This window comes from Helianthus annuus, chromosome 1, assembly GCF_002127325.2.
Source record: "Helianthus annuus cultivar XRQ/B chromosome 1, HanXRQr2.0-SUNRISE, whole genome shotgun sequence".
NCBI classification, from domain to species: Eukaryota; Viridiplantae; Streptophyta; class Magnoliopsida; order Asterales; family Asteraceae; genus Helianthus; species Helianthus annuus.
Genome location: NC_035433.2, coordinates 88,457,359 through 88,483,021, shown reverse-complemented (window position 1 = coordinate 88,483,021; position 25,663 = coordinate 88,457,359). Strand labels below are relative to the sequence as shown.

Sequence of the window (25,663 nt, the reverse complement as noted above, 5' to 3'; positions counted from 1 at the left end):
CACGAAGAGTATGTGGTTTGTGTGTGGATTCGATTGAATTATAACAAATGTCACTATTTATGAAGCTTGCTAGAATGATTTTGTGTTTTCGTTTAATTGAGAGATATGATTTTGAACAAGATGAATTGATGCGAATGATTAATAACTACTAATTTACAATTGCAAGAAAAATGGTTACTAGAACAATAATAATAAAAAGGAATCACGCCCGGTTTCAGTAATTGTTAACCTAGGTTTTCGACAAGTTTTAGATTCAACTCAAATGCATTTGATTAGCGGATTTAGTGTACCGTGACTTAGGTGCTAATAACTATCAACGTCCCGAAGAACGGACAAGAATACACTTTTTAGTCAACACAAGTAAATCCTAACCACAACAATGCACAATTACATATCACCATTTTGCAAAGTCATAACTTTTAACATCGTTCGACAATTTACGAATTCGTAACAAATGTAATACTATTATCAAAGGTTTCAAAAATCAAACACAAATTGTCACTAAGTTGAAACAAGAACAAATCGAAACCCTAAAATTAACAACTACCTACGCCGGGGTGAAACCGAGATGATTAGCCGCTCATAGTTGAAGAAGCTTGATCACCGGATGATTGGAACGCGAATGAAGTCATCTTGAAACTTGATGGATGAAGGAATGATGGATGATTAGGGGTTATGTATGATGATGGTAAGAATGATGGTGAATTGGATGAACTAGGGTTTTGATGATGGGTTGTAGGATGGATGATGATTCAAGGTTCTTGATGATTCGGGATGTAGATGTTGTAGTGCTTGAATGGTAGGTGATGGATATCTCAATTAGGCTCTAAGAACAACATTCAAACTCCCAAACAAGTGTAACTTATGACTTCAATGCCCACGAGCCAATAGAATTCGAGCTTAGTCCCCAAATCAACAAAAAATCGCGTTTCCAAATTTGACAAGCCGTCGCCGACGGCCCTCAACCCGTCGGCGACGGGCTTCGGATTTGCTGACTCCGTCCGACGCGTAAATTAACTGGATACGGGGTTTATGTGCCGACGGGTGTTTCTGGAGGGCGTCGCCGACGGCCTGGACCCCGTCGGCGACGGGCTCTCGTTTGCGAGATTTCTGTTTTTCGCTCCCGATACTCCCGGTTGACCCGTGACGCATCCCAGTGCTCCGGTTTTCGATCCGGTGACCCGTAAAGCTCTCGAAAAGCTCCTTAAACTTCATTAAACCTGCATAATCACAAATCTAATTAAAAGTAGGCCATTCAAGATTAAAACTCATATAAAAACATAACATTACACCATTACGAGCACCGGTTTTCAACCACGTATCACGTTGCGAGACGGAAAAGGTTTGAGAGACGAGAGCGAATACAAGAGATTTGCGAGCTTCTATGGCGGATGTATTGCTGCTAGTGGTGGTGGTTCTTCTTCTGGAAACGACGGATGATGGTAGTGGTTCGGTGGCCATTGATTTGAAGGCTAGGGTTACAGAAGAAGAAGGGTAGATTGATTGAGACATTGCAGTAATGTATAGAATTAGGGGTTTTGTGGGGGGTGTGTGTGTGTTTTAATTTCTGTTAGAGAAGATGTGGTTTGCTGGAATGATTGCAGTAATGTACTGAGGGGGTGTTTGGGATTCCTTCTCAAAATGACTTATTAACTTATATAAGTCATAAGTGAGAAGTTAGAAATTCTAACTTCTCATAAATGACTTCTCATACACACAAAACTCTCTAAAATAAGCTAAGCCAAACACTTAAAAAACAACTTATTAACTTTTATAAGTCAATAAGTCATAAGTTGATCCAAAATAAGGTAACCCAAACACCCCCTGAATTAGGGGTTTTGTGGGGTGTGTTCTAGTGTTTGTGACATTAGTTACAGCAACATACTTATCAGAAAAATATTTTTTATTTACGGGTGACTTTATATATGTTACTGTTTTTCCTAAGAGAAATTTCTTAATTTCACTTCAGTTTCTGTGATTTGAAGTCTTGTATTTGTGTATTTACATCTGCAAGTAGAAAACCAGCTGAATCTTTTTCTAATTTGCTTTTTTTATTTGTTTTATATAAAGGATGAATGGGATAGATTTTGAGGAAATCACCATTAATATCTTGAAGGGCGAGCAACACACCCCTGAATATAAAGGTTTGTTTAGTACCATTCAATTATGTATCTTTAGTTGAATAAGGAAGAAAAGAATCATTGACAACACCTAAAGATGATAACTAATCGTGTTTTATGCAGCAATAAATCCCATGGTTTAGTGTTCAAGGTTTAAGGTTATGTTACTTCGGTTTATGGTTTATGTGTGCTCCTGCTGCAGTCACGCAATTCCAATCCCTGTGTTGGAGGGTGGTGGCTGGAGGTGGTTGAGGGTGGTGGCTGGAGGTGGCAGTGGTGGCAGAGGGTAATATTACAGAGTTAAACAAAACATAGGGGGTAATATGAAAGGGCATTATAGTCATTTCACATTCCAGTTAACAGATCTGTTAACTTATTTGACGCCAGGGGGTAAAATTGCGACAGAACATCAATTTTGGGGGGGTAAAATTGGAATTATTTCGTTAGGGGGGTAAGAGTGTCAATGACCCCAAACCCCAGAGGGTAAAATTGCAGTTTACTCTACTAAATATTTCATCAAACACAAACCTCTAAAAAACTAAGTATAAAAATATATAGAATATATTTGTTAGTTTCAGAAGGGCTATATACTAAATATTTCATGCATGTTATTTGTTTATTTGTATTTTGTTATTAATTATTACTTAATGTTATAAAAGTATTAATAGTTATTTTAAAGTTTTAGATATGACACGTTCTAAAAATATAACTTTTCTTTGTTTTCATTTTTAATAATTTAAAAAAAAAAAAAAAAACTTACGCAACTTTATCTACAAGTACACATAGTTCTAAGTGTTTCTTCTTTGTTTGATATACTCTCACATTTTATACATACTAATTTTATAAGTATAGGCAATTAACTTTTTACGTGTTATATTCGGATGGTCCATGTGATTTACATAAAATACGTATGCTATTATGGATCCGCAGCAACGTACGGGTCCTCAAAAACTAGTTACTTTTAAGAAATATTGAATTTTAATAATTCTAACTATTCGTCATTGGTCGCCAACAGTCCAAATTTTAAAAATAATCACTGGCAGTCCCAACTATTAACATATTGGTCTCCAATGGACCCTGACTAACAGAATCCTAACGCCGTTAGTCTCCGGTCGTCGGGAAACTTGACATTTTCGTCCCAAACCTCTTTTTAACCTTATTATGCATATTTAGAAAACCTTTTTCTAGTAAAATCCCCAATTACTGAAATCGCCGGAAAACTGTTTTTTCACCGGAAAACTTCTTTTTGGCCGGAAAACTCAATTTTTAGGCCGGAAAACACAACATTTTCGTCTCAAACCTGTTTGTAACCTTAGATCGGACCTTTAGAAACCTTTTTCTAGAAAAAAAAAAACGGTTTTCTAGCCACCGTAGACTAACGGTGTTAGGGTTCTGTTAGTCAGTGTTCATTGCTGGCCAATATGTCAATAGTTGGGATTGATAGTGGTTATTTTTTAAGTTGGGACTATTGACGGCCAACGACGAATAGTTGGGATTATTAAAATACAATATTCCTACTTTTAAAGATAAAAAAGATTGAAATCCGGTCAAACCACAAGGTTTGTTCGTAAGTTTAATCAGTAACCACCCGGTTCAAATAGACTCAATTGGATTACTGGTTTTCTTGTCTGACTAGTCTGTTTTCTGGTCTGACTAGTCGATTGTGAAAATAGTGGTACACACAAAGCCTGATATCTGAAAAAAAAAAAAAAAAAAAAAAAAAAAAAAAAACCCAATAATTTCATAGGGTAAATCACCTCTTTTCATGAACTTGATTAATGTAACATCGCCCCCATTGCCTAACGGCCTAAGGGGTCTAAATTTGGTTTTTGAGGATGTTTTTGTCCATTTTTATAAATAGTTATTTAATCATATACTATTGTAGTTGGCATGTGCGGAGCTTTTTGGTGACCCGGCAATGCCTCGGTCAGTGGCGAAGTTTGAAAATTTCCACCGGGGGGTCGGAAGTCACAGAACCTAAAAATTCTATATAAGTAATTTTTTTTTATAAAACCGGGGAGTTAAAAACGTATATACCTAAAAAATTCTACACGAAACGTACATACATAACACTACTGAGCAAAAAGTTCGGGGGGTCGGGCGCCCCTCCCGGCCCCTTGAAAGCTACGCCCTTGGCCTCGGCTCTCACCGATTTTTTGCTCGAAGTATTAATTTTATCGAAAATTCTCGATTTTTTTTTGTTTTGTGGTGTAAAATATTGAATTTTTAAAAGTCCGGCTCTTACTGATTTTTTGTTCAAGCTCCGCCACTGGTAATTTGAATACATATCTTCGAATAGGAAAACTTAGGAAACTTTGAATCCATTTGACTCATTCCTTTAATTTTAAAGTCATTTAGGCTGGAGGGTGTGGAGGGCGCCACCCCTGCCACCTCACCATCTATAGTGCCTGAGGGGCGCCACCTCTCATACCGTCAACTTTAAGGGGGGCGCCATGGTGGCATCGCCATCATGGTAACGAAGATGATAAAGCCAACATTAGTTAGATGGGGGGCGCAATAGTTTAAAGGGGGGCCTTATCCCACACCCTGCAAGTTAAGGGAAGGCGTGATAAAGCCCCTGGCTGACGTGGATCTGAGGTGGCGTGATAAAACCCCTAGGGCTTTATCCCACACCCTCCAGCCTTATAATTTAACTCGTTTCGAGGTTAAACATAATAATAAGCCCGTTTGGCAACTAAATTGTTGATTTGCACCATTACTCCACTAGGGAATCACCATGGTTACTCTCAACAATAAGCCTATGTGATTTCTCGCTCACAAATTTATTCTGATATAGGTCTATCAAGTATCAACCTGTTTGTCCTTCATAAGTCAGAAATAAATAAATAAATTAAAAAAAAAACTTAAATTACCTCGTTGCAGGCCACATGTTAAACCATTATGTATGTCATTCTGAGTTTGGTGAACTACCACCAGGGACCAGCTGGCTGCATTGAAACAATATTTGACTAAATTCATGTAAAAAAGTTGGATCTCATGTGTGTTGGTCATCTGGTCTCAACTTGGAGTGTCAATCATTTAATATATTGTAGCATATAATGAACTAGTCAAATTGAGTCAAATTAGCTCAGTATGCAGACAAATTTAGTTTTTTAAGTCCTTTAAATTTAGGTTGAATTATAAATTTGAATAAGTCTTATTATTGATTTTATTTGTTTCGAAACACCTAAACTTTAATCCAAAACACATTTAAAATTGTTATGTACTAAGTTAAAAATGTCTATGTTTTGTAATAAAAATGGTTAAATGTATAGACACTAATAAAATATTTATTTTATTTGAACTTTAAATGTGTTGATTGACCTTCATATTTAATTAAACGGGTCAAACATATTGACCGAAACTAAGTTTGGAAATGAACCAAACTATTTGTAAGCTACTCGAGACCGGCTAACTAAAAGCTCGAATCAAGTTGAACTTAAGTACTTGAGCTAGAGCATAAACGAGAGCATATTTAGTAAATGATGTAGAGCCTGACTTCTTATATCAAGCTTGAGCTAGAGCCTACTATTTTATATGAATATAATAACTTTTATTGAATACAATAACAAATATAACTAAATCTAAATTCTAATAAACGATTTCAATTAATGATACTTGACATTATCTCCTTTAACCTCGAAATTATACTGATATTTTATTTTAATTATTTTAATAATTAATACATGAATAACACTAATCTTTATCCTTATGTTTTAATATAAAAAAGTTTTGTTATAATTATTATTATATGTTAAAAAAGAGGTTTTAACGATAACTAAGATCTATAGTTATTCAAATTGTGTAATACACAGTTTTAATTAACTTGTGCAATATATGTGTTTTTTTAAGAGATAAAAGTTTTTATTACTTAATATATAAAATTACGTGTATCCAACCCGTGTAACACACGGGGTTCTAAGCTAGTGTGTGTGTGTGTATATATATATATATATATATATATATATATATATAAACGGGATCAGGAAAACGCTCAAAAGTGTGAGAACGCATCATGGCCTAACACGTGTCACGCGGCATAAAGAAGGACGGAGGGGCTTTTTTGTCCTTTTATTTTCTGCTTTTCGAGTTCCGCTTTTCACAATATTGTTTTGTTTTTGGGGTTTAAGATTTTTGGCGTTAACCAAATTCAATAATTAATGGCGTTTAATGGTTTCATTGTATTAACATTTTGGCGTTTATGGCGTTTATCGCGTTTATGGCGTTTTTCAAGTCGTATGCCATTGGAACCCCAGGGGGGTCAGGAAATCTATCTGAATGGCGTTTTTTTCAAGGCGTTTTAAACAAGATGATCCATTGTTCTATTATCTTTTATATACATTTTGGCGTTTGTGGTATCTTGACGTTTTACAATTGTAAAATTATATTACAACCACAGGGAAAAAATAGAAGCGAAGAAAATAAATTAAAAATCCTAATCGGATCTCTCTTCACAATGTTCACCGTCATCAGTCTCTCTTCTTTAATAGTACAAGAACTGTCACCAAATATATGACGTTTTATGTAAAACTTAACAAACCCATCAGTTTGATTATTTTTGCCTGCTCGTCTGTTGAAGTGGCTTTTTGTGTATGTTTGGGGATATAGATCTATGACGTGTGGGTGGGTTTTTCGCTTTTTCTTCATCTTGATCTTCATCTTTATAATCATCCCACTCTTCAGTGTCATTGATCTCTTCTCCTCATCCAAGCCTTATTCAAGAACAAAGAACACAAAATGACATTCGATTGTCATCAGTATCTTTTTCTTAAAGATTTGTCCATCTCATGCAGCAAAATCTTACTGAGTTACTCCTCTGTAGCGCCCTAACACGTAATAACTTGAAAACGACGTAGCGGAAATATGAGCCCAAAAATTTTGTTTCTTTATTAGCCATGTAACATACTTGAAGGTTTATTACTAGAATAATTAATACTTTACTAAAAAGATTTACAACATTAATTCTTTATGTATCACATTAATTTATATATAAAGCTCCAATTGAGTGACCACTCTTCCGTACAATCCTTGCTCTTGACTCGATCTCCAATCGTCCTATTCTTCATAATGATATTAAGTGCGCGCAACCTGCATTCACCACATACATACGCATTATTAAGATTTGGTAACGTCATTCCTAATTTAAACATACTCAATCAAATAAACACTCCGTATTCCTTCTTCTCATGCTAATCTTTTCGAATCAGCTTTTCATGTACAATCATGCATTCCAAATTCCTTAAACCTTCTCAAGGTCCTTAATAATGTACATGCGTTCTCATTTCATTCTCAAGACATAACATTAGCAATCATCAATACTCAAATCATAATAAAACCTTTCCTACATACATTCATATAAACTTACATTATTGTAACACCCGTCTTGTTTTTATAATAATTTAATATAAACTAAGCATTTTATATACCAAAAACTTCGTTTGACATATCATTCATAAGGAAATTTTCATAGAGTTAACATACTAGATAACTACTACTAGTTTAACAATGCCAAAACAAGTATTTAAGTGTCAACAACAAAAACATTGTCATAAACAGAGTTAACTAATCGCGGAAGCTTCAAAAGATTGTGTTCGGTTCTTGAAAAGATGCTTGATCGCCATCTGGATTAAGTCCATCATCACCTATGGTCAAAACCACATAAATTGTTAGTTTTGACATCTTAAAATCAAGTATAAACAAGTTTTATGGCTTAAACAATGAAAAACAAACAACATGCTGCGTATTGAGGCTGTCGCGCCCCGCGACGGCTACCGGCTCAGCCTTCGCGGCCTGCCACTGCCGTCGCGTCGCGCGACGATGTTGTTGATTCGGCGTCGCGTAGCGCGACACCCTATTTTTCACAGCCTGTTCATGTTTTGAGCTGCAAATTCCCAGCTCTAAGTTTTAGCACAAATCAAACTTCAATTGTTCATAACTTTCAATCCGATAATCCGTTTTAAGTCATTCTTTTTCCTATACGTCTGCAATAAAATTACCGACGCGTCTATCATAATCAGTCGGTCAAAAATAGAATGTACGGCTGGGAACCAATAAATGCACAATGTATTTATTTGACCCGTTCAGTTTTTGTACTAATTTAACTAGTAACAAACTTATGGCTACAAGGCGTATTTACCCCAACCTCCGGGGCTTACGACTACCAGCGTTTCATTACCAACTCATGGCTTCACGCTCTTGTGATCCGTCATCGCCTAATGACATTTAAAACACACTTTTGCTACTTCTCACCAATTATACGACCCGTTTGGCTCAATTATGGAATCCTCCGTTTCTAATGACTACCAAACGTTTCCTAATCTAATTTCAACTCATTCAATCAAATAGTGAACAATGTCACTTCAACCAATACCAACCTTTATTCTAAATACGGCTATGAACATTTAAATATCTAATTTACATATTGTAACATAACAAGTTACATACCTTCAAAGCACGCCCTTCAAACGCAAGTCGCCACCGGCTTGTCCACTTGGCGCTCCGGTACCCTTTCCTATAGAGTTCAGCCACAACCCATTTAGAACTCTTTTCTTAACATATAACGCATAGTTTGCCGAAATTTACAAATACGCGTTTTAACCCAAATTTCCAGTTTTAAGCCTTCTTTGAGGCATTCTTACAAACACCTTAATGGCACAAATTTCTCAAAATTCATTATCAATTTCGTAGCTTGTTATCTAGCCAAGATTAACATTATACGGGCAATTTCTAGGGGTGTGAATTTCTGACACGACCTGAAAACCCGACACGAACCTAACACTAAATTCGCAGGTTTAGGTTTAGTCTAAACGGGTTCGGGTCAGTTTCAGGTTGAACCCGCGAACCCGTTTAGGTTAACGGGTCAGGTTCGGGTCAACCTGGTCGGGTTGGCGGGTCGACCCGTTTAACACATTTATACTATATTATATTTTTTTTACAATATATTTTATGTCACAAATTAAATGAGGTATGTATTTTACGCTATGGTTATAACTTAAAAAGAGAAATAACATATATTTTATAATTTAAATATGATATTATTATATACATTTGTGTTTTTTAAGTAAATTTTAATTTTAATATATTAATTTCAGAAAAAAAAATAAAAAAAAATCGGGTTTAACAGGTCGTGTTCGGGTCAACCCACAAAACTTCGGGTCGTGTTCGGGTTCTTATGTATGATACGATTTTCGGGTTCGGGTCGGGTTCGGGTCGGGTTGAACCCGCCAACCCGCGAACACGACCCGTTTAGCACTCCTAGCAATTTCACATCAAATTTAACATTAATCAATCAGAATTCACTTCATAGAATTTAGATTACACTAGAACAACAATCAAAATCCTAGTGTTTATCAAGTTCCACAAAACCCACTAATCACCTTCATGGTGTTCATGAAATTTTCAGAAATTAAACATGATTTCACATATTGTTGTCTAGGGTTTACTCCTAGACACTATATCGTTCCTATTCTATCCATATAACAATCATGCATCAACAAATTTCGAATTCCCTAAGTTCATGAGAATTTCAAATAGAGATTTTCTATCAAATTTCACATACCTTATGACCCCCTTACAATGGAGATCACTAATCCAGGCTCGAATTTCGTTTTGGAATTGATCTTGACCTTCAATTTGTGAGATTTGTGAGGATTTAGGGTTTGAAGGGGAGCTCTATGGCGCCCCCTATGTTTCAATCGACTAGACACACACTTTTGTGTGTGTTTGGTGTATTTTATTTTATTTAAATGAATCAAGTTTCAATTTTAACACATTTAGTCCCTCAAAAATCGTTTTTATTTTAATTTAAGTGTTTAACCCACTCATAAGTCACTATCTAACTAGGTTAGTGTCATTCCTAGTTAGTTTATGTTGCTTATTTACCGACAACATATTTGTAATAAAAGAGTTCATGTTTTCGGGGTGTTACAATTATACACGTGTACATACCTATGAGTTCTTGCTTACCACTTTTATCCTCATATACTTATACTAACATTTCTTATCCACGGCTTTCATAATAATAATTTTATACATATTGAAATACATACATACTCATTTCTAGACACGTTCACCAATAAATTTCCATCTCTAACACGTAAGTAAACCGTACTTGTACTATTCGGAGACTTATAACTTTTACTTGTGATCAACAATATCATAAACCATAAAACAGTTAGTCATACGAGCTTATAACCACATTTAAACCAAGTCCGGGTACGAAACCGAACAAGAAAACAAGATTTACCAGCTTTTGACTCCCTCGCGGGGCGCGACCAATGAAGCCTCTGGCTTTCGCGTTGCGCGACGGTGAAACTGAAATGCTGTCGCGTAGCGCGACAACCCTATTTCGACAGAATGCTTCCTTTTTGATGTTGCACTTATGCTAGCTATGATTTTAACCAAAACACTAACTTCTAAATTTCATAACTTTCCATATCCAAATCACATGATTCTTGTTTCTATGCGACCGTAATTTAATTACGGATCCATTTATCACCTTGGGTCACATCAATAGCTGATTTATAAGCAAACGGCTTATAAATCCCTTTATACCATTATTCGACCCATTTAATCCTTCTAGTTTACCTTCGTTATAAATAACTCCTTCATTATACTAAAATAACACTTACCTTAATACTCTCATTCATTACATAATCCTTGCATAATTTTTCCACACTCAAAAATATTAAATTCTACATACGTACTAAGAAGTGAATCGGAATCACTTACCTCGTGCGTCCGAGTTCGTGCATAGTTTTCGTATTTACCTTTGACCCATTGTCCTTCCATGCTCGTGTCCATGTTGACATGGCTCCTACGCTTTCAGGTTATCATCAACACATTCTTGTTAGCATACATCATTGTACTTGATAACGAGCATACATTTGCATAATTTCATATTCAACTTGCATTAATCATTCCTAACAAGCATACAACATGTACCCGATTTCACATCCTTTCAAACCCATATAATCCATCATGTCATTCTATTTATCACATATTTATATACCATGTATCATACGATTATCTATAATCTTATAATCACAACAACAAGTCTAGCCATGTTCCTTATGTGTAGTTGACTTTCAGAGTCAACGATTTATCATTTTAACTTTCGGCTTAATCTCATATACTCATGACATCATAATAGGCTGTTTTGGGGCGTCCGTTTACTGTACTTACGAGCTTGCAAAATTACAATCTTTTTATGTGACGTGCCCCTCGGAGGGGTTATCCTTGTGTTAAATTTTTAGAGTCTAACTCTCTACCAAAAATTTATAAAAATTCATTTACTAAGCTGCAATAAGATTCGTCACTTCTGACTGCAGCTTACGGAAAATTCATTTAAAATTCCTCGTTTATCCAATTGACGAAATTCCAGTTGGAGATTTTTGGAATCACCTGAAGCTACCTACAGTAAAAAGTTGAGATCATAACTCAATTCCTAAATTGAGTTATGACATTCGTAATGGGATGCAAATTCTGCCAGAAACGCAGCCTGAACCTTCGATACGGAAAAATACATAAAACGTTCATTTTTCATCAAAAAAATGCAATTCCAAATGGGTTTGAAAGGTTTTTCCTGGGAGTTCATCACAAACTCAATAAACATCAGTTTTTGACAAGATTTGACCCAGTTACAGCCGATTACATTCGGCTGTAACTTTCTGGACAGATTTAGTTTTCATCAAATCTTTTCTAAATATCTCTCATTCTAACTTCACCTAGACATTTCATCATACACCTTGTGTATATACCACCAATAAAGCACATGATACAAATACCTTATGCACTACCCTACTAGTTCATTCATAATTCATCAATTACAACAAGAATCAACTTAAGTACATACTATAATCAACCTATCTAACAATACTCTAGTGTTTATACATTCATGCTTCAACTTCACATAACTTTCACTATCATAAAATCACTACATACTACCATACCACTAGAACAAAAATGGGTCTCACTCAATGAAGAAACAGTGGTCTAATTAGGGAGTTAATTAGATTGGTTTATGTCCCTTTCATGAGGGTTAATCTTCTTAAGGATATTTGAGCTCCGACTTGATGATTTATCCTGCAAAACAGAACACCGTTAACTCGTTAAGAGGGGAATGTGGGGGTTTCCCTCTTAACCAGGCTCCGGCGTGAGAATAAGCGACTGCTTTGAGAGTAATTAAGTGTAAAGAGTAAGAGCCGAGAGAATAGAATGTTTAACCTGTGGGATGAGGTCTCTATTTATAGCCGGAGAGGTGTGAGGGGTTATGGGCTGATGGGCCTTGGGCCAGAAGCGGACAACAAAACGGATATGCTCTTTGTCTCACTGGCGTCGACCGCTTAGTGGCTTCTAGATGCTCGTTGGTGCTGGCGCACCTTGATTGGAGCCACGTGTCATTGTTGTCGGCCTTGTTGTCCTTCTGTCATCAGCAGACGAGTGGAGATCGTGGGACAGTTGTCTCCGTCCTCTTATTGGTGCCATGTAGGCGTCCTTGTGTACTTCTCGTCAGGCGATCGTGGCGCACGATTGACCAGAGCCTGCTAGACGCTCATTGGCTCCTTTTACTGCCACTTGTACCTTATGTACCACTGTAGGTAGCCGCGCGCTTCCCTACCGAATGGCTCATTTCTTCCATTGTTTTATGCTAAGTGCTGATATCTGGGTTTGTTGTGTGCATTCCCTCGCGCGGGATAAATCGTAGTGCGGTGTAGGTCGCGCGAGGTTGTTGTTAACAAGTTGTTGTGTTAAGGAGTATGGTCTCACGCGCAACCTGATCTGAGGTTTGCGCGACTTTTTGGGACCATACCCCTTCAAGTCCCCCCAGTCCAGTGCTGCACCATGCGCAACGCAAGTGGTTGGAGCTCTGGACTTAATAAAAAATAAGAGAAGGGGAAATGGTTCTTTTGATCCTGACTGGAAGGCGCGCATTGAAAACTGTCATTTTAAATGCGCATGTACTAGGCAGGTGTTAAGTGATTTATCGTTTGGCCTGTTAGGCGCGCGAGGTTATAGTAGTTTACGTATATCTGGCGCGGCTCATGTGACTTCTGCATGAAGTTACTTGCACGTTTTATGGCGGGAAACTTCGAAATTTGAACTTCTGACAGGTTGGTGAGATAAGTCGCTGAGGGCGACGTTTGAGTTGACCCCTGGCACGGGTGTCATCATGCCGCCTGCGGCGGTTGCACTTCATGTCAGGAGAGTGAGGCCCACGCGCGCGTGGTAACCGTCACCCCTGGTTTTCCGCTTGACGTGGCAACCTCCTGTTGGTTAGCCTAGCGGCGAACGCGGCACGGTTACCCATCGCATTAAATGCGATGGGTATATATATCCGAAGAGAAGGTGAGAGATTCTCACTTCTCTTCATTTCTTCTCCACTTTTCTCTCAAAAACTCTTCGAATCTTCAAAGTGTTCTTCGTTTCTTCAAGATTTCTTCAAATCTTCAAACTTTTCTTCAAGCTTTTTTCCAGATCTTTCTACAAAGATGAGTGAAGAACACCCAGAGGCTCCTGTTAGTGAGGAAGGACCAGTTCCTGTCCTTAAATGGGATTTGGGTCTCTTCGAACAGATTGTTCGTAGTTTCAGATTCCCGCCGGAGTGGGATGCCCGGTATCCGGCTCAGGGCCAGACCGCGGCTGATGCACCACCCGGTTATATTACCCTGTATGAAGACTTCTTTCTTCAGGGTAATTTCCGACTGCCGGCTACCAACTTTATGGGCAGTATCCTTCACCACTACAACTTCCATATATCGCAGATGAGCCCACCCGGGATGGTGAGGGTGAGGCACTTCGAGTTCTTGTGCCATTCTCATGGCATTGAGCCATCTGTAGATAAGTTTCGTGCTTTCTACCAGTTGCAGAGAACGATGGGGTTCTTCTCGTTTGCAAGCCGGGGTGCGGCAAAGAAGATCTTGTTGAATCCTCCTAAGAGTTTCCACGACTGGAAACCCAAGTTCTTCTTCATCAGGGAAGAAGTCTTGCCGATTGCCATGCCCTTTAGGGACTGGACCGAGGCCATACCGAAGGAAGATCTTCCCATCCCAAAAACTGCTCGGTGGTACCAGCAGCTAACCCCAACCCCAAATCGGGTGTTTGGGGAAAATGTGTTAGTTGCTGCTAAGATGAGTGACCAATGGTTACCTAGCAGCAGGGAGGTTCCGGTTTTGAAGATCGGCGATCAAGGTTAGTGTCTTCTTTGTTGTTTTCAGTTGATCTGCTTTAATTGCTACTAACTTTCTTAAGTGCATGTTTAGAAGCGCAACTCTACCAAGCTGCCTTCTCGACATTTGGTGGCTCCATGGGCGGTCGCCCATTGCGCGATGATGAGGAAAGCTGGTATGACCAGATTAAAGGAAACTTCATGTTTCCTGCTGCTGATGCTTTCGCTTCACCGCCGACCGCTACTGAAGGTGCGCAATACCCTAAACCTCGTCCATTGCGCTCTGTGACTCTCGCTGGGAAAGAGACTTTCTATCTTTCCAGCGAGGAGTCTGTAGGTTCTTCCAGCGGCGAGCTAAGCTCTTGGTCTAAAATCTTTGCAGGTGTGTTGCGCGACCTGGGGATTGACCCCGAGGAGAAGAAGAAGAAACCGGTGAAGAAGAAGAAGAAGGTGGAGCCTGAGGTGACCAGTAAGGGCACTGGCCCTAGTCGCGCAACATCTGCTGCTGTCAAAGGTACTCTTCACCTTCGTCAACGTGACTTAGACGACTATGTGATAATCAGTGACTCATATGAAGGTTTATCACATGCAGCTAAGGGGAAGACTGGTGCTGGTGGGTCGAAAAGCTCGGGGAGCGCGGGTTCTCGTAACCCTGAAGCTGGCGCGACTCCGTCTTTCCCAGAAGATGACGAAGCTGAAGAAGAAGATGCTGGTGCCCGGCTTATTGGGCGGAAGAGGAGTAGGAGCGAAGCCACGACTGGTGTGGCTTCCGCCCCTATATCTGCTGTGATTCCCGTGGTTGGGAAAACGAGCAAGCTGCGCTCGTTATACAAATTTTCTCCTGGTAAGTTCTTCGCTTCTCTTCTTAATACTTTTCTCTTTACTCAAATGCACTTGCTTTATTTTTCAGAAATCAAGAAGAAGACCCCTGAAAAGGCGGTTACTTTTAGTGAGGCTGGGGTAAAGAGGCCCAAGATTACGATCAAGTCCACTGACACTGCTGGTCAGGATGCCGCTAAGGCTGCTGAGGTGCAGCGAAAGGTGGAGGAGGATCGGAAGAGAGAGGAGGAGAAGAAGAGAGTTTCGGAAGAGAAGAAAAAGAAAGAAGAAGAGAGGAAGAAGATAGAGGAGGAGAGAAAGAGAAAAGAGGAGGAGGAGAGGAAGCAGAGGGCGGAGCAGGAGAGGTTGGCTGAAGTGGCGAGGAAGCAGGCCTTGGAGAAGGAGCTAACGGCGAAAAAGGCTATGGATCAGCCTCTTAAATCTCCAGGTCCTGAGGTCACCAAACCAACCCAGACCGGTCCTGTTATTACTTCCAAGGGTTCCAGCCGCTTCTCCTCAAGCGGCGCGAGCTCTGGTGGAGCTGGGGGTTATAACCCCAATGTGATAGGTGCGAAGGACACCGTTGGAGATATTTACTACAAGACTTACACTGAAGAAGAGCGTGGTGACGCTCCTCATCAAGCCCCCTGGAGTTTAAAACAGAAAGATACCTTCGTTGAGTTCAGCCCTGCGCGCGAGTGGTTCCTGAACTCCTTTACACCTGCTGAAGTCCATCGGCAAAGGGCGAAACCTCACGAGATGTTGTATCGTACTTATATCCTTGGCGAGGCCAACGCTCGTGCTGCCAACCATCAAATAGTTCGCGAATGGCGAACGATGGTTAGGGAGCGCGCCGACTGGGAGGCTTATCGCGAGCGTATGCTGAAACGTATTGCTGAATTTGAAAAATCTAAAGCCGCGTTTGGTGAAGAGAGAGCCAAGTTTGAGGCTGACAAGAAGGCTGAAGAGTGGGGCCGCGAGGGGCTGCAGAAAAAACTCCACAATGTTGAGGAGCAACTGGCCAAGGAGAAGGCTGAGTTTAAGCGTATATGCGCCCAAGACAACGATCGTGCTTATGCACTACGACAGAAGATCGTTGATCTTAAGGCTAAAGTTGCGGACTTGACCTCAAAGGTGGAGGAAGCGCAGGGTGAAAAAGCTGTCAAGCAGCAGATGGAGGTTAGTTCTATTGACTTTCGCTCTTCCCTTTTTTGTTTATGAAATTTCTTAAGTCAATTCTCAAGGCATTTGCCAATTTTCAGGTTGAGCTGACTGAAGCCAAGGTGCAATTGTCCAACAAGGACAGGGATCTCCGAGCCAAGGACATTGAGATTGCGGAACTCAAACGTCGCTTGAATGAGCAAATCGACAGATGCGAGTCTTTGGAGATTGACCTTGAGGCTGAGAAGGTCAAGGCTGCTGATGCTGAGGAGGCGCGTGCTGTCAGCACTGCTGCGCTTAATGTGGCCCAGACGAACTACTCCGAGGCCCAAGGCATCGTTGATACGCTTGTCTCGGAGGCTGAATGGATGCGCACTCGCGGCGTAGTGCTGGTAAGTGCCTTTGTCTTATGCTTTTTCTTGTTGAGTTTTATTTTTAATGCTTTTGTTGTTTGTGAAGGTTGCCAACTCCATCCTGAATGCGAGCGAGCTAGACCGCGCCGTAGCGGCTCTGACAGATGCGGCGCGTGCGGTGGGTCATCAGGGAGGCTACCTGGAGTGTGCCGATCACGTTGAGCAGATGCTTGGGCAGGAATTTGACATAAGTCATTGCTCAGTGACGGAACATGCTGATGCTGCACTGGCAAGTGCTGAAAACTCTTATGACAACCTTTCCTTGCCCATCATGGAGTTGGTTGTTGAATCGTTGAAGAAAGACGACTGGTGCCAGCGTCTTAAGGCAGTCCTCGATCCACCAGTTACCGTCGAGTTGTCCGACGAGGAGCCAGCTGGAGATGATGGCGGCGATGGTGATGATGATGGCAACGATGATGATGGTGAAGATGACGGAGATGATGGTGATGATCGCCGCGATGAATAGGATAGTTTGTTGAATAGGTGGTTGATAGGCATTTGTGCCTTTGTAATTTCTTCAGATACTCTATGTACAATGTTGCGCATTTGCGCAAGTTTTAAATGAAATGAAACATTTTGGTTTTTTCCGTTGCAATTATTGCATTGCTATAAAAACTTTATGTTAAATTGGCTCGAATAAATGGAAGCGTTTTTTAAGTATTAAGGTATCCACCCGGTCTCGTGCTATGTTCGCGGAGGACCTTGGAGGTGGTTTGAACAACCCTGAAATGCTGGAGTGTTTTCGCGCTAATCAAAAGTTTAGCATGCATTTGTAACAAAAAAATGTAATAGAAAAACATGTCGTATGTTTTCATTCAAGTCAGAAACGGGCGCTTAGGCCTTCATACATAATTGCTAATGGCTTGTAGCCGGCTTAGTGAATTGAAAGATGGCGCAAGGCCGAAATAGATTACATGTAACATTTGCGCAATTGTTGCGCATTCCAAGTTCTTGGTAAGATGTGGCCATCTAGGGTGCGCAATTTGTAGGCCCCTTTGCCCAGGACCTCATGAATCAGATATGGGCCTTCCCATTTAGGTGCCAATTTCCCTGGACGTTCCGCATTTGATGCTTCATTGTCGCGAAAGACGTATTCCCCTGGGTTGAAGGTACAAATGCGAACCCTTGTGTTGTAGTACCTTTCCAGCTGGGTTTTGTATTTGGCCTCTCTGATTCTCGCGATTTCGCGTCTTTCTTCTAGCAGGTCCAAGTCTAGGCGCCTTTCCGCTTCATTGTTAACTGCGTTGACCGTTGTCATGCGTGGCGAGGGCAGGCCAATCTCCGCCGGAATGACCGCCTCTGAGCCATAGACCAGGCTGAAAGGGGTCTCGCCGGTACTCGTCTTTGGCATGGTCCGATGAGCCCATAAGATGCTTGGGAGCTCGTCAACCCATCCGCGCCGCCTTGTTCCTAATCTGGCCTTTATCCCTTCGACGATGCATTTGTTCACACTTTCCACTTGTCCGTTGCCTTGTGGGTGCGCAACGGATGTGAAAGTGTGTTCGATGTTCATCTCCTTCATCCATTTCTTAAGATCGTCCGAGGCAAAGTTGGTGCCATTGTCAGTTACGATCTTGAGCGGGAGGCCAAATCTGCATATGATGTGCTCCCATATGAATTTGCGCACAATCATAGCTGTGGTGGATGCAAGGGCTTTGGCTTCTACCCACTTTGTGAAGTAGTCGACAGCTACTATGATGAACTTTACGGCGCCGGGAGCATCCGGGAAGGGTCCCACCATGTCAATTCCCCATTGCTGAAAGGGCCATGCGGTGGATACGGGGATAAGATCATTTTTAGGGCGCAGCGTTTTTGGAGAGTGCCTCTGGCAAGAGTCACATCTGCGGATCTCCTTCATTGCATCAACATGCATACCAGGCCAGTAGTAACCGGCGCTCATGATCTTCGCGACAACCATCCGTGGTCCGGAGTGGATGCCGCAAATCCCTTCGTGGATTTCCCTTATTAGATAATTCGCATCCTGGGGGTCCACACAGCGCAGTAGTGGCCCTAGGAAGGATTTTCGGTACAAGATACCGCCGTTCATTTCGTATTGCAGGGCTTTGTTTTGGATCTTCCTTGCTTCCGCTTTGTTTTCGGGGAGCAGCCCTTCTTGCAAGTATTGGATGATCGGGGTCATCCACGATGTTTGCCCTGTTTCGATCACATTCACCTGTCGCAGCAATACTGACGGGTTCTTGAGTACCTCTATCCTTACATCCTTGGCGAGATGCTGAAATGAAGTCGAGGCGAGTTTGCTCAGGGCATCTGCGGGCTTGTTTTCTGAGCGATTGATATGTATAACTTTGTGGGATTTGAATTGTTGGAGCAATTCTTTCGCTTGTTCCAGATATAAAGCCATGACTTCTCCCTTCACGTCGTATATGCCATTTACTTGACTGGCTATCAGGAGTGAGTCAACATGTGCGCACAAGTTTTTTGCTCCCATCTTGATGGCGAGGCGTAAGCCTGCCAGAAATGCTTCGTACTCAGCCTCGTTGTTGGTGTTTTTGAAGTCCAACTTAATGGCGTAAGTAAACTCGTGATTCTCTGGGCTCACCAGGCGCAATCCTGCTCCAGCGCCATCTTCATTTGATGCCCCGTCGGTGTAAAGCATCCAAGTTTCATCTGTTGTATCTTTCTCGGGGGTCTCTATCAGCTCGCACTCCTTGATTTTATCGGCCGGCACTTCTGTGATGAAGTCGGCGAGGACCTGCCCTTTAATGGCCGGGCGCGGCCTGTACAAGATGTTATGGCCGCCCAGTTCAATGGCCCATTTCGCCAACCTGCCTGATGTCTCAGGCTTCTGTAGTATAGTGCCAATGTGGAAATTTGTAAGCACAGTTATCACATGGCCTGTGAAGTATCGGCGCAGCCTTCGGGAGGCGTGTAGTAGCGCAAGAACCAGCTTTTCCATTGTGGAATATCTTGTTTCTGGGTCTGTGAGTACCCTGCTGACGTAATAGATCGGGGTTTGCACTCCGTTCCTGTCTACCAATAATACTGACCCTACTGCCTTATCCGAGGAGGACAAGTACAGTACGAGGGGCTCCTTCTCAAATGGTGCAGTCAGGGTAGGGAGTTCGATCAGACACGCTTTCATTTGTTGAAAAGCTGTTTCGGCTTCCGGGGTCCATTTGAACTCTTGCTTCTTCACACAGTTGCGCAACGTGCTAATGAAGGGATACGACTTTGCGGCGTGATTGGAGAGAAAACGATTTAGCGCGGCCAGCCGGCCGGCTAGTCGTTGCATTTCCTTGATGTTTCTCGGTGAGGGCATTCGCTCAATAGCTTATACTTTCTCTGGATTCACCTTGAAACCGCCGTTTGTGACAATGAAGCCTAGAAACTTCCCCTCTTCCATGCCAAAGGAACACTTGGCTGGATTTAGCTTCATATTCACGCTGCGCAATGAGTTGAAGGTTTTCTCGATGTCTTTCAACATTTGGTCCTCCTCAGGACTTTTAACCACTAGATCATCGATATAAACCTCAATATGCTTTCCGATGTCACCTGCGAAGGTCTTGTCCATCAAGCGTTGATATGTCGCGCCTGCATTCTTCAGGCCAAAAGGCATCTTTGTGTAGCAGAAGATTCCAAGATCCGTTCTGAACGCTGTCTTGTCTTCATCTTCTAGCTTCATCTGCACTTGATGGTACCCTTTGTAGCAATCCAAAAAGCACTTCCACCGGTATGGCGCGAGAGAATCTATTTTTTTATCGATCTCAGGCAAGGAATAGCAATCCTTTGGGCACGCCTTGTTGAGATCAGTGTAGTCTACGCACATGCGCCATCCGAACACAGCGCCACCTCAAAATGTATCTGCATTACTTGGCTTACCAGAAGGCGAAACCCCAGCCTCGTGGTATGCCAAGAACATCGCCACTATCAATGCAGCATACCAATCGCTCATCGCGCAGCAAGCAGTTTTGACGGCAGAACCGTCCTTGGTCACCCCTCCGAGTCAGGGGGTGCGCCAAATGCCCCCACCAGCCAATATACAAGGCAGAACCAACAGGCCTCCCCCTACAAGACGTTTAAGCGTACAAGACACGCGCGATACAAGAGGGGAAACGGATAGTTACTATGAATATCCGTCGAACCTTCAACGAGGCCCTGTTCACAGCCGGCTCACGCCGCGCAACATGAACAATGAATGGGAAGAAACGGACCCATATGATCCCACATGGGAAGGTGACGAAGAATCGTCAGTCTTTAATCGTTTACCAAAAAACCATGAGTTCTTCAATTTCATCAAATTCGAGCAAGATTCTCATTCTACATGATGATACTAATTCACATACAACTTAATTTCATATAATTTTCCCAAATTGTTCAACACCCACTAAATCATGAAGCATTAAATCATAAAATTGAACTTACCTTATGATCAATACACTTAGGTTAAAGGGTCTCTAGACTCATGCATTCGATTAGCCCTCGATTCCCCTTTCAATTTGATGATTTTAGGTTGTTAGGGTTTTGGTTCTCCCTTGGTCCCTGCTCTCGATCGTACGCCCAAACCCAAACACTGACTAATTTTTTTTGTCAAGTGTTTTATTTATAACATTTTTCCCTTTTAACCCCTCAATCTTTTAAAACATGCCATTTATTTCATTTCACATACTAACTTGGTTAATTTCATGTGCACATAAGCTTTAATCTTCCAATAGTTTATAAAACTTAGAAACTATATATATATATATATATACATATATATATAAATCTATACTTACCAATTCTTATCATCTAAACATTAACGTTTTTATATTAATACGACGTACGGAATTTAGGGTGTTACAAATCTACCCCCTTAAAGAAGGTTTCGTCCCCGAAACCTACTTCATCAATATCGGTTTATCCATTAGTAAAGTCATAACTTTAAGAATGTCATTTCTAAAAATCCTTTCTCCGTTCTTTTCAACAAATCAGCCTACTAGATTTGTACGTAACATTCCTTTAACATCAAACATATAATCCATCCGACCTGTCCATAACGGGTCAAAGTTCTGACCATTATCATAGTCCATCATGTTTGTCTTGATTGACCCGTTCGTAACCGGTCAATTACACACACTTTACATTTCCATTCTTTATCAATTTCTTCTTAAATTTTCATCTAATCACATTATCGTGCTTATACTAAAGTGTGCAAGACTAGTAGCAACCTAAAGAGTCTAATACCACGATTTACATTACAACAATTTGAAGTTCATAAGAACTTACTAATACACTTCACCATTAGTATTAGTTCTAATAGTTTCACTTTTACCTGGAGTTTTATTTCTATCATTCTTACTCATACACGCGCTCCTTACTACATAAGCCTGAACTAAAACTCATTCTTAGTCAATTTCTAAAAAAAAGCCAACCATTCCTTCTCATAACACATTCTGTGCTACATTATTTCGTACGGAAGTACTTTTTCAACCCATAACTATATATATTTACATTAAGATATTAAACAATCTGCTAACCTTGCTATTTTGGCGTAGTACCTCGTCATGCAAAAGCGAACCGGCCCTCTTCGTTACCATTCATACCATCTCTGGATCGACCTCATTCATCCGTGTGATGAGCTTCTGCTCATAAGCATTCTCTCGCCGACCTTGATAGGTTTATCACGTCTTGATCCCTGCCACTCCCATTATAAGATTAGGAGTTTACACATTTCATTCGAATTCATTAGACATGATGTTTATTACATCACCTTATTTACATATAAATCCTTTCTCAATTTCTTTTTAAAACATTAGTGCGTTTGAACCATTCAAAACTGGTCGATACGTGACTATTTCTTAATATATATCATTTTCGTTGTTTGACCGGTTCATGACGGGTCAATACATTACCATTCTTTCACAATTCTTTAGCTTATTTGCCAACTTCTGCAGTTTGACTTTTCAAAGTCAAACTGCCACTTCTTTCTTATTATACATACACATATCAAAGTACACGTTTGTACCTCTTTTCCATTCATGCATACTTGTAAGGACTTCGTTACATTATTTCAGTATCCTTGTCAAAACCTACCCTTCTCGTCCATTCTTAAGTTATTGTCCAGGCCGTAACCCATCATTCATTTTGACCCGCAAGAGTCATTTAGTAATAAATCTATCACGTAACTTGCTCAAAGCTTATTTCTTTCAACTAAGGTTTCTTACCACTACAATAGCTTTCATCGGTTTTACCTACTTAGTAAATCAAATAATTCATGCTATTTTACTATTACTTGCTTAATAATTATTAACTTACTTTATTTGACTTTTCGGAAGTCCATTTGTAATATATCCTGACCTAGTTTTACCAATTACCCAGTTCTGACACATCCCTCTCTAGTCGAGCTATAAGCTCCTATTTAAAAGCATAACCTTTATACATACATGGCGCAAGTCAATTCTATTGACTCGTTATCTATACCTTGCGTTGACTATTTCCTTCCAATTTGTGACATTGCATAACCATACATTATGTTCACCTACAAGTATATGACTTGACCATTTCAAACATTAAATACTGGGTACAAATGGCAATCACCTTTTGACCCGCATAACTCATTTGTCCTTTCAACCATTCTTGCATACAACACATTAGCATAAATATATTCATATATATATATATATATAAGTTTAAAACATAACTTGGATAATATCCGCCTTTTAAAGAATATTTACTTGTTTGGTCTGTAATTACTTACAAATTTGTATCTTTCATTCTTATCATTCGTTCTTACTTATTTGATTCGTACCTACTTACGAATTCAAACTTTTCATTCTTTCTTTAATCCCCTTCTATGTTTCGAATCCGTCTTACGGTTTCTAACATATCATTCATATCCTTTATTCCTTCTATGTTTCGAATCCGTTTTGCGGATTCGAACATATCATTCACATTCTTCATTCCTACTATGTTTTGAATCCGTCTCGCGGATTCGAACATGTCATTCACACTTTCCATTACTTCTATGTTTTTAATCCGTCTCGCGGATTCAAACATATCATGCTAAAATGAACGATGTTTGATTTTTTTAATTTTGGCGTTTTACCGATAAAAAGAACGCCACTAAATAATAGCACCTTAAACCTTAAAATTTGATCATGCTAAAATCAATAATGTTTTGTTGTATGAGATGGACAACATTGTTAATCCTCGGTTAAGAAAGATAACTGACAATGTTGTCCACCCCATACAACTAAACTTTATTGACAACAAACCTCAATAATGTTTTTGTATGTTTTGACGTTATAAATTGGATGGAAGTTGAGGATAAAGTCAATAAGATTTTACTCAATGAAATGGACAATATCCTCACTTAAGGATTTTGTCCATTACATTGAGCGAAAGCTTACAGACAACCAAACTGAATTTCAAATAAACGTTTTGGTTTAGAAGATATTTGATGTTTGGGTTTTTTGGCGTTTCTAAGACGAATGGTATATATTAAATATGAGTTTGGGGTTTTGTGTGTGTTTTTAATTGAAGATCTGAGATGTTGTATATATAGGATTTTTCTGGCGGTTTTTTTAGGCGGGATTTTATTATAATTAAGTTTGGCGTTTTATATCTAATGGCGTTTTTCGTTAGAATGGTGTGTGCAGGGCCGGCCCTGGGGGTGGGCAGGGAGGACCACCGGCCAGGGCCGGATATTTCGGAGGGTACGCTATTTTAGAAAAAAACCCGATATGTATACGTAAAAAGTTCTTTTTTAATAGGGTATACCTATGCAAACATCAATATAGGTCCACTTATAATACTATTCTTATGTTTTAGATTAGTTATTAACCCATTGGCATTAGGTTTAGACCTTTATTGAGCCCAATACCCAATTTCGTTAAGGCCTAAGGGCACGTTTTTTGGAGCTCGAACAGGATACACGAATTCTCAGGGCCGGCCCTGGGTGTGTGCTATTTGTTTGGCGTTTTATTTCATGAGATGGCGTTTTGTGTTAAGAAGTCAAAAGACTTTTTTACCCTTAATGAAGCGCGTCCACGTAATAAAATTGATGTTATTTACGAAAATGCCACCGCGCCAATCTAGTCCATAGATTGTTTTGATCGGACGATTTATAAGCGTTCTCACCGTTCTCACACTTTCCACCGTTTTCTCTAAATCCTGACCCTATATATATATATATATATATATATATATATATAGGGAGCCGCTAAAATGAAAACCACCTCCAGTTGTAAGAACCATGAGAACCAGTCTCCACCAATCAGGTTTTGCCAACAAAAAGGGTATATCGGTCATTTAGCCCAAATGTCATATCCTTCCTCTCTCCTCTGTCTTTCTTTTAATGTTTCCTCTCTCCTCTCTCTTTCTTTTATATTAGTTGCAGACTCTCTCTCCATTTTTAAAATTGCATCTCTCATTCATCTCTCTCTTGAAATCCAAACCCCACACCCATCTTCCTTGTCTCTCTGGCGGCGACTAAACTTATTTAACAGAAGACGATGATGACAACGACTGAACCCACCCCTGCCGGCAACTAAACCTGTTAACCCAAGCTCCGATTTGGGGGTAGTGAACTCCGATTTGATGTTTTGGTTGTTGGTGTCCCGATCTATGATGTTGGTGTCCTTCACCCCCTAATCTCTCTCTCTCTCTCTCTCAACATCGTTCTAACACCCATACATGTTACGGTGGTAGTTTGGTCGGCGGCGGTGGTTCTAACAGTGGGTTAGTGGCTGGTGGTGGCGGTTCGACGATTGGGTGGTGGGTCGGCGGCAGCGCCGCCGTGAGCGGCGGAGGTCCTGGTCGCCTCCCGACGAGTTGATGCTCTGGTCGACTTTGGAGGTTATGGGTTTAGTTGGTTCAAGACTGGTGGTGGTGGTTCGACAACTAGGTGGTGGGCCAGCGGCAGCGCCGCCGTGAGCGGCGGAGGTCCCGGTCTCCTCCCGACGAGTTGATGCTCTGGTCGACTTTGGAGGTTATGGTTTTTAGTTGGTTCAAGACTAGTTTATCAGTTCCTTGGCCTGTGTTTT

At 40.5% G+C, this 25,663-nt stretch overlaps 1 protein-coding gene across 1 annotated transcript; it reads left to right on the top strand.

The window, feature by feature from the left end:
• Positions 1-16,315: 16,315 nt before the first annotated feature.
• On the top strand, positions 16,316-24,454 carry LOC118490608. Its single transcript, XM_035988364.1, has 4 exons — positions 16,316-16,658; positions 16,726-17,074; positions 24,278-24,334; positions 24,450-24,454. The coding sequence occupies exons 1-4, from the start codon at positions 16,323-16,325 to the stop codon at positions 24,452-24,454; spliced, it is 747 nt and encodes a 248-aa protein (XP_035844257.1). The 5' UTR covers positions 16,316-16,322.
• The last annotated feature ends 1,209 nt before the right edge of the window (positions 24,455-25,663 follow it).

Bases quoted from the DNA above. Each gene is read 5' to 3' on its own strand.
- LOC118490608 (XM_035988364.1), top strand. From the start codon at position 16,323: ATGAAATTTCTTAAGTCAATTCTCAAGGCATTTGCCAATTTTCAGGTT. The intron at 16,659-16,725 runs GTAAGTGCCTTT...TTGTTTGTGAAG, and splicing joins GCACTCGCGGCGTAGTGCTG to GTTGCCAACTCCATCCTGAA. The intron at 17,075-24,277 runs GTGATGATGATG...TGGTGTGTGCAG, and splicing joins TGGAGATGATGGCGGCGATG to GGCCGGCCCTGGGGGTGGGC.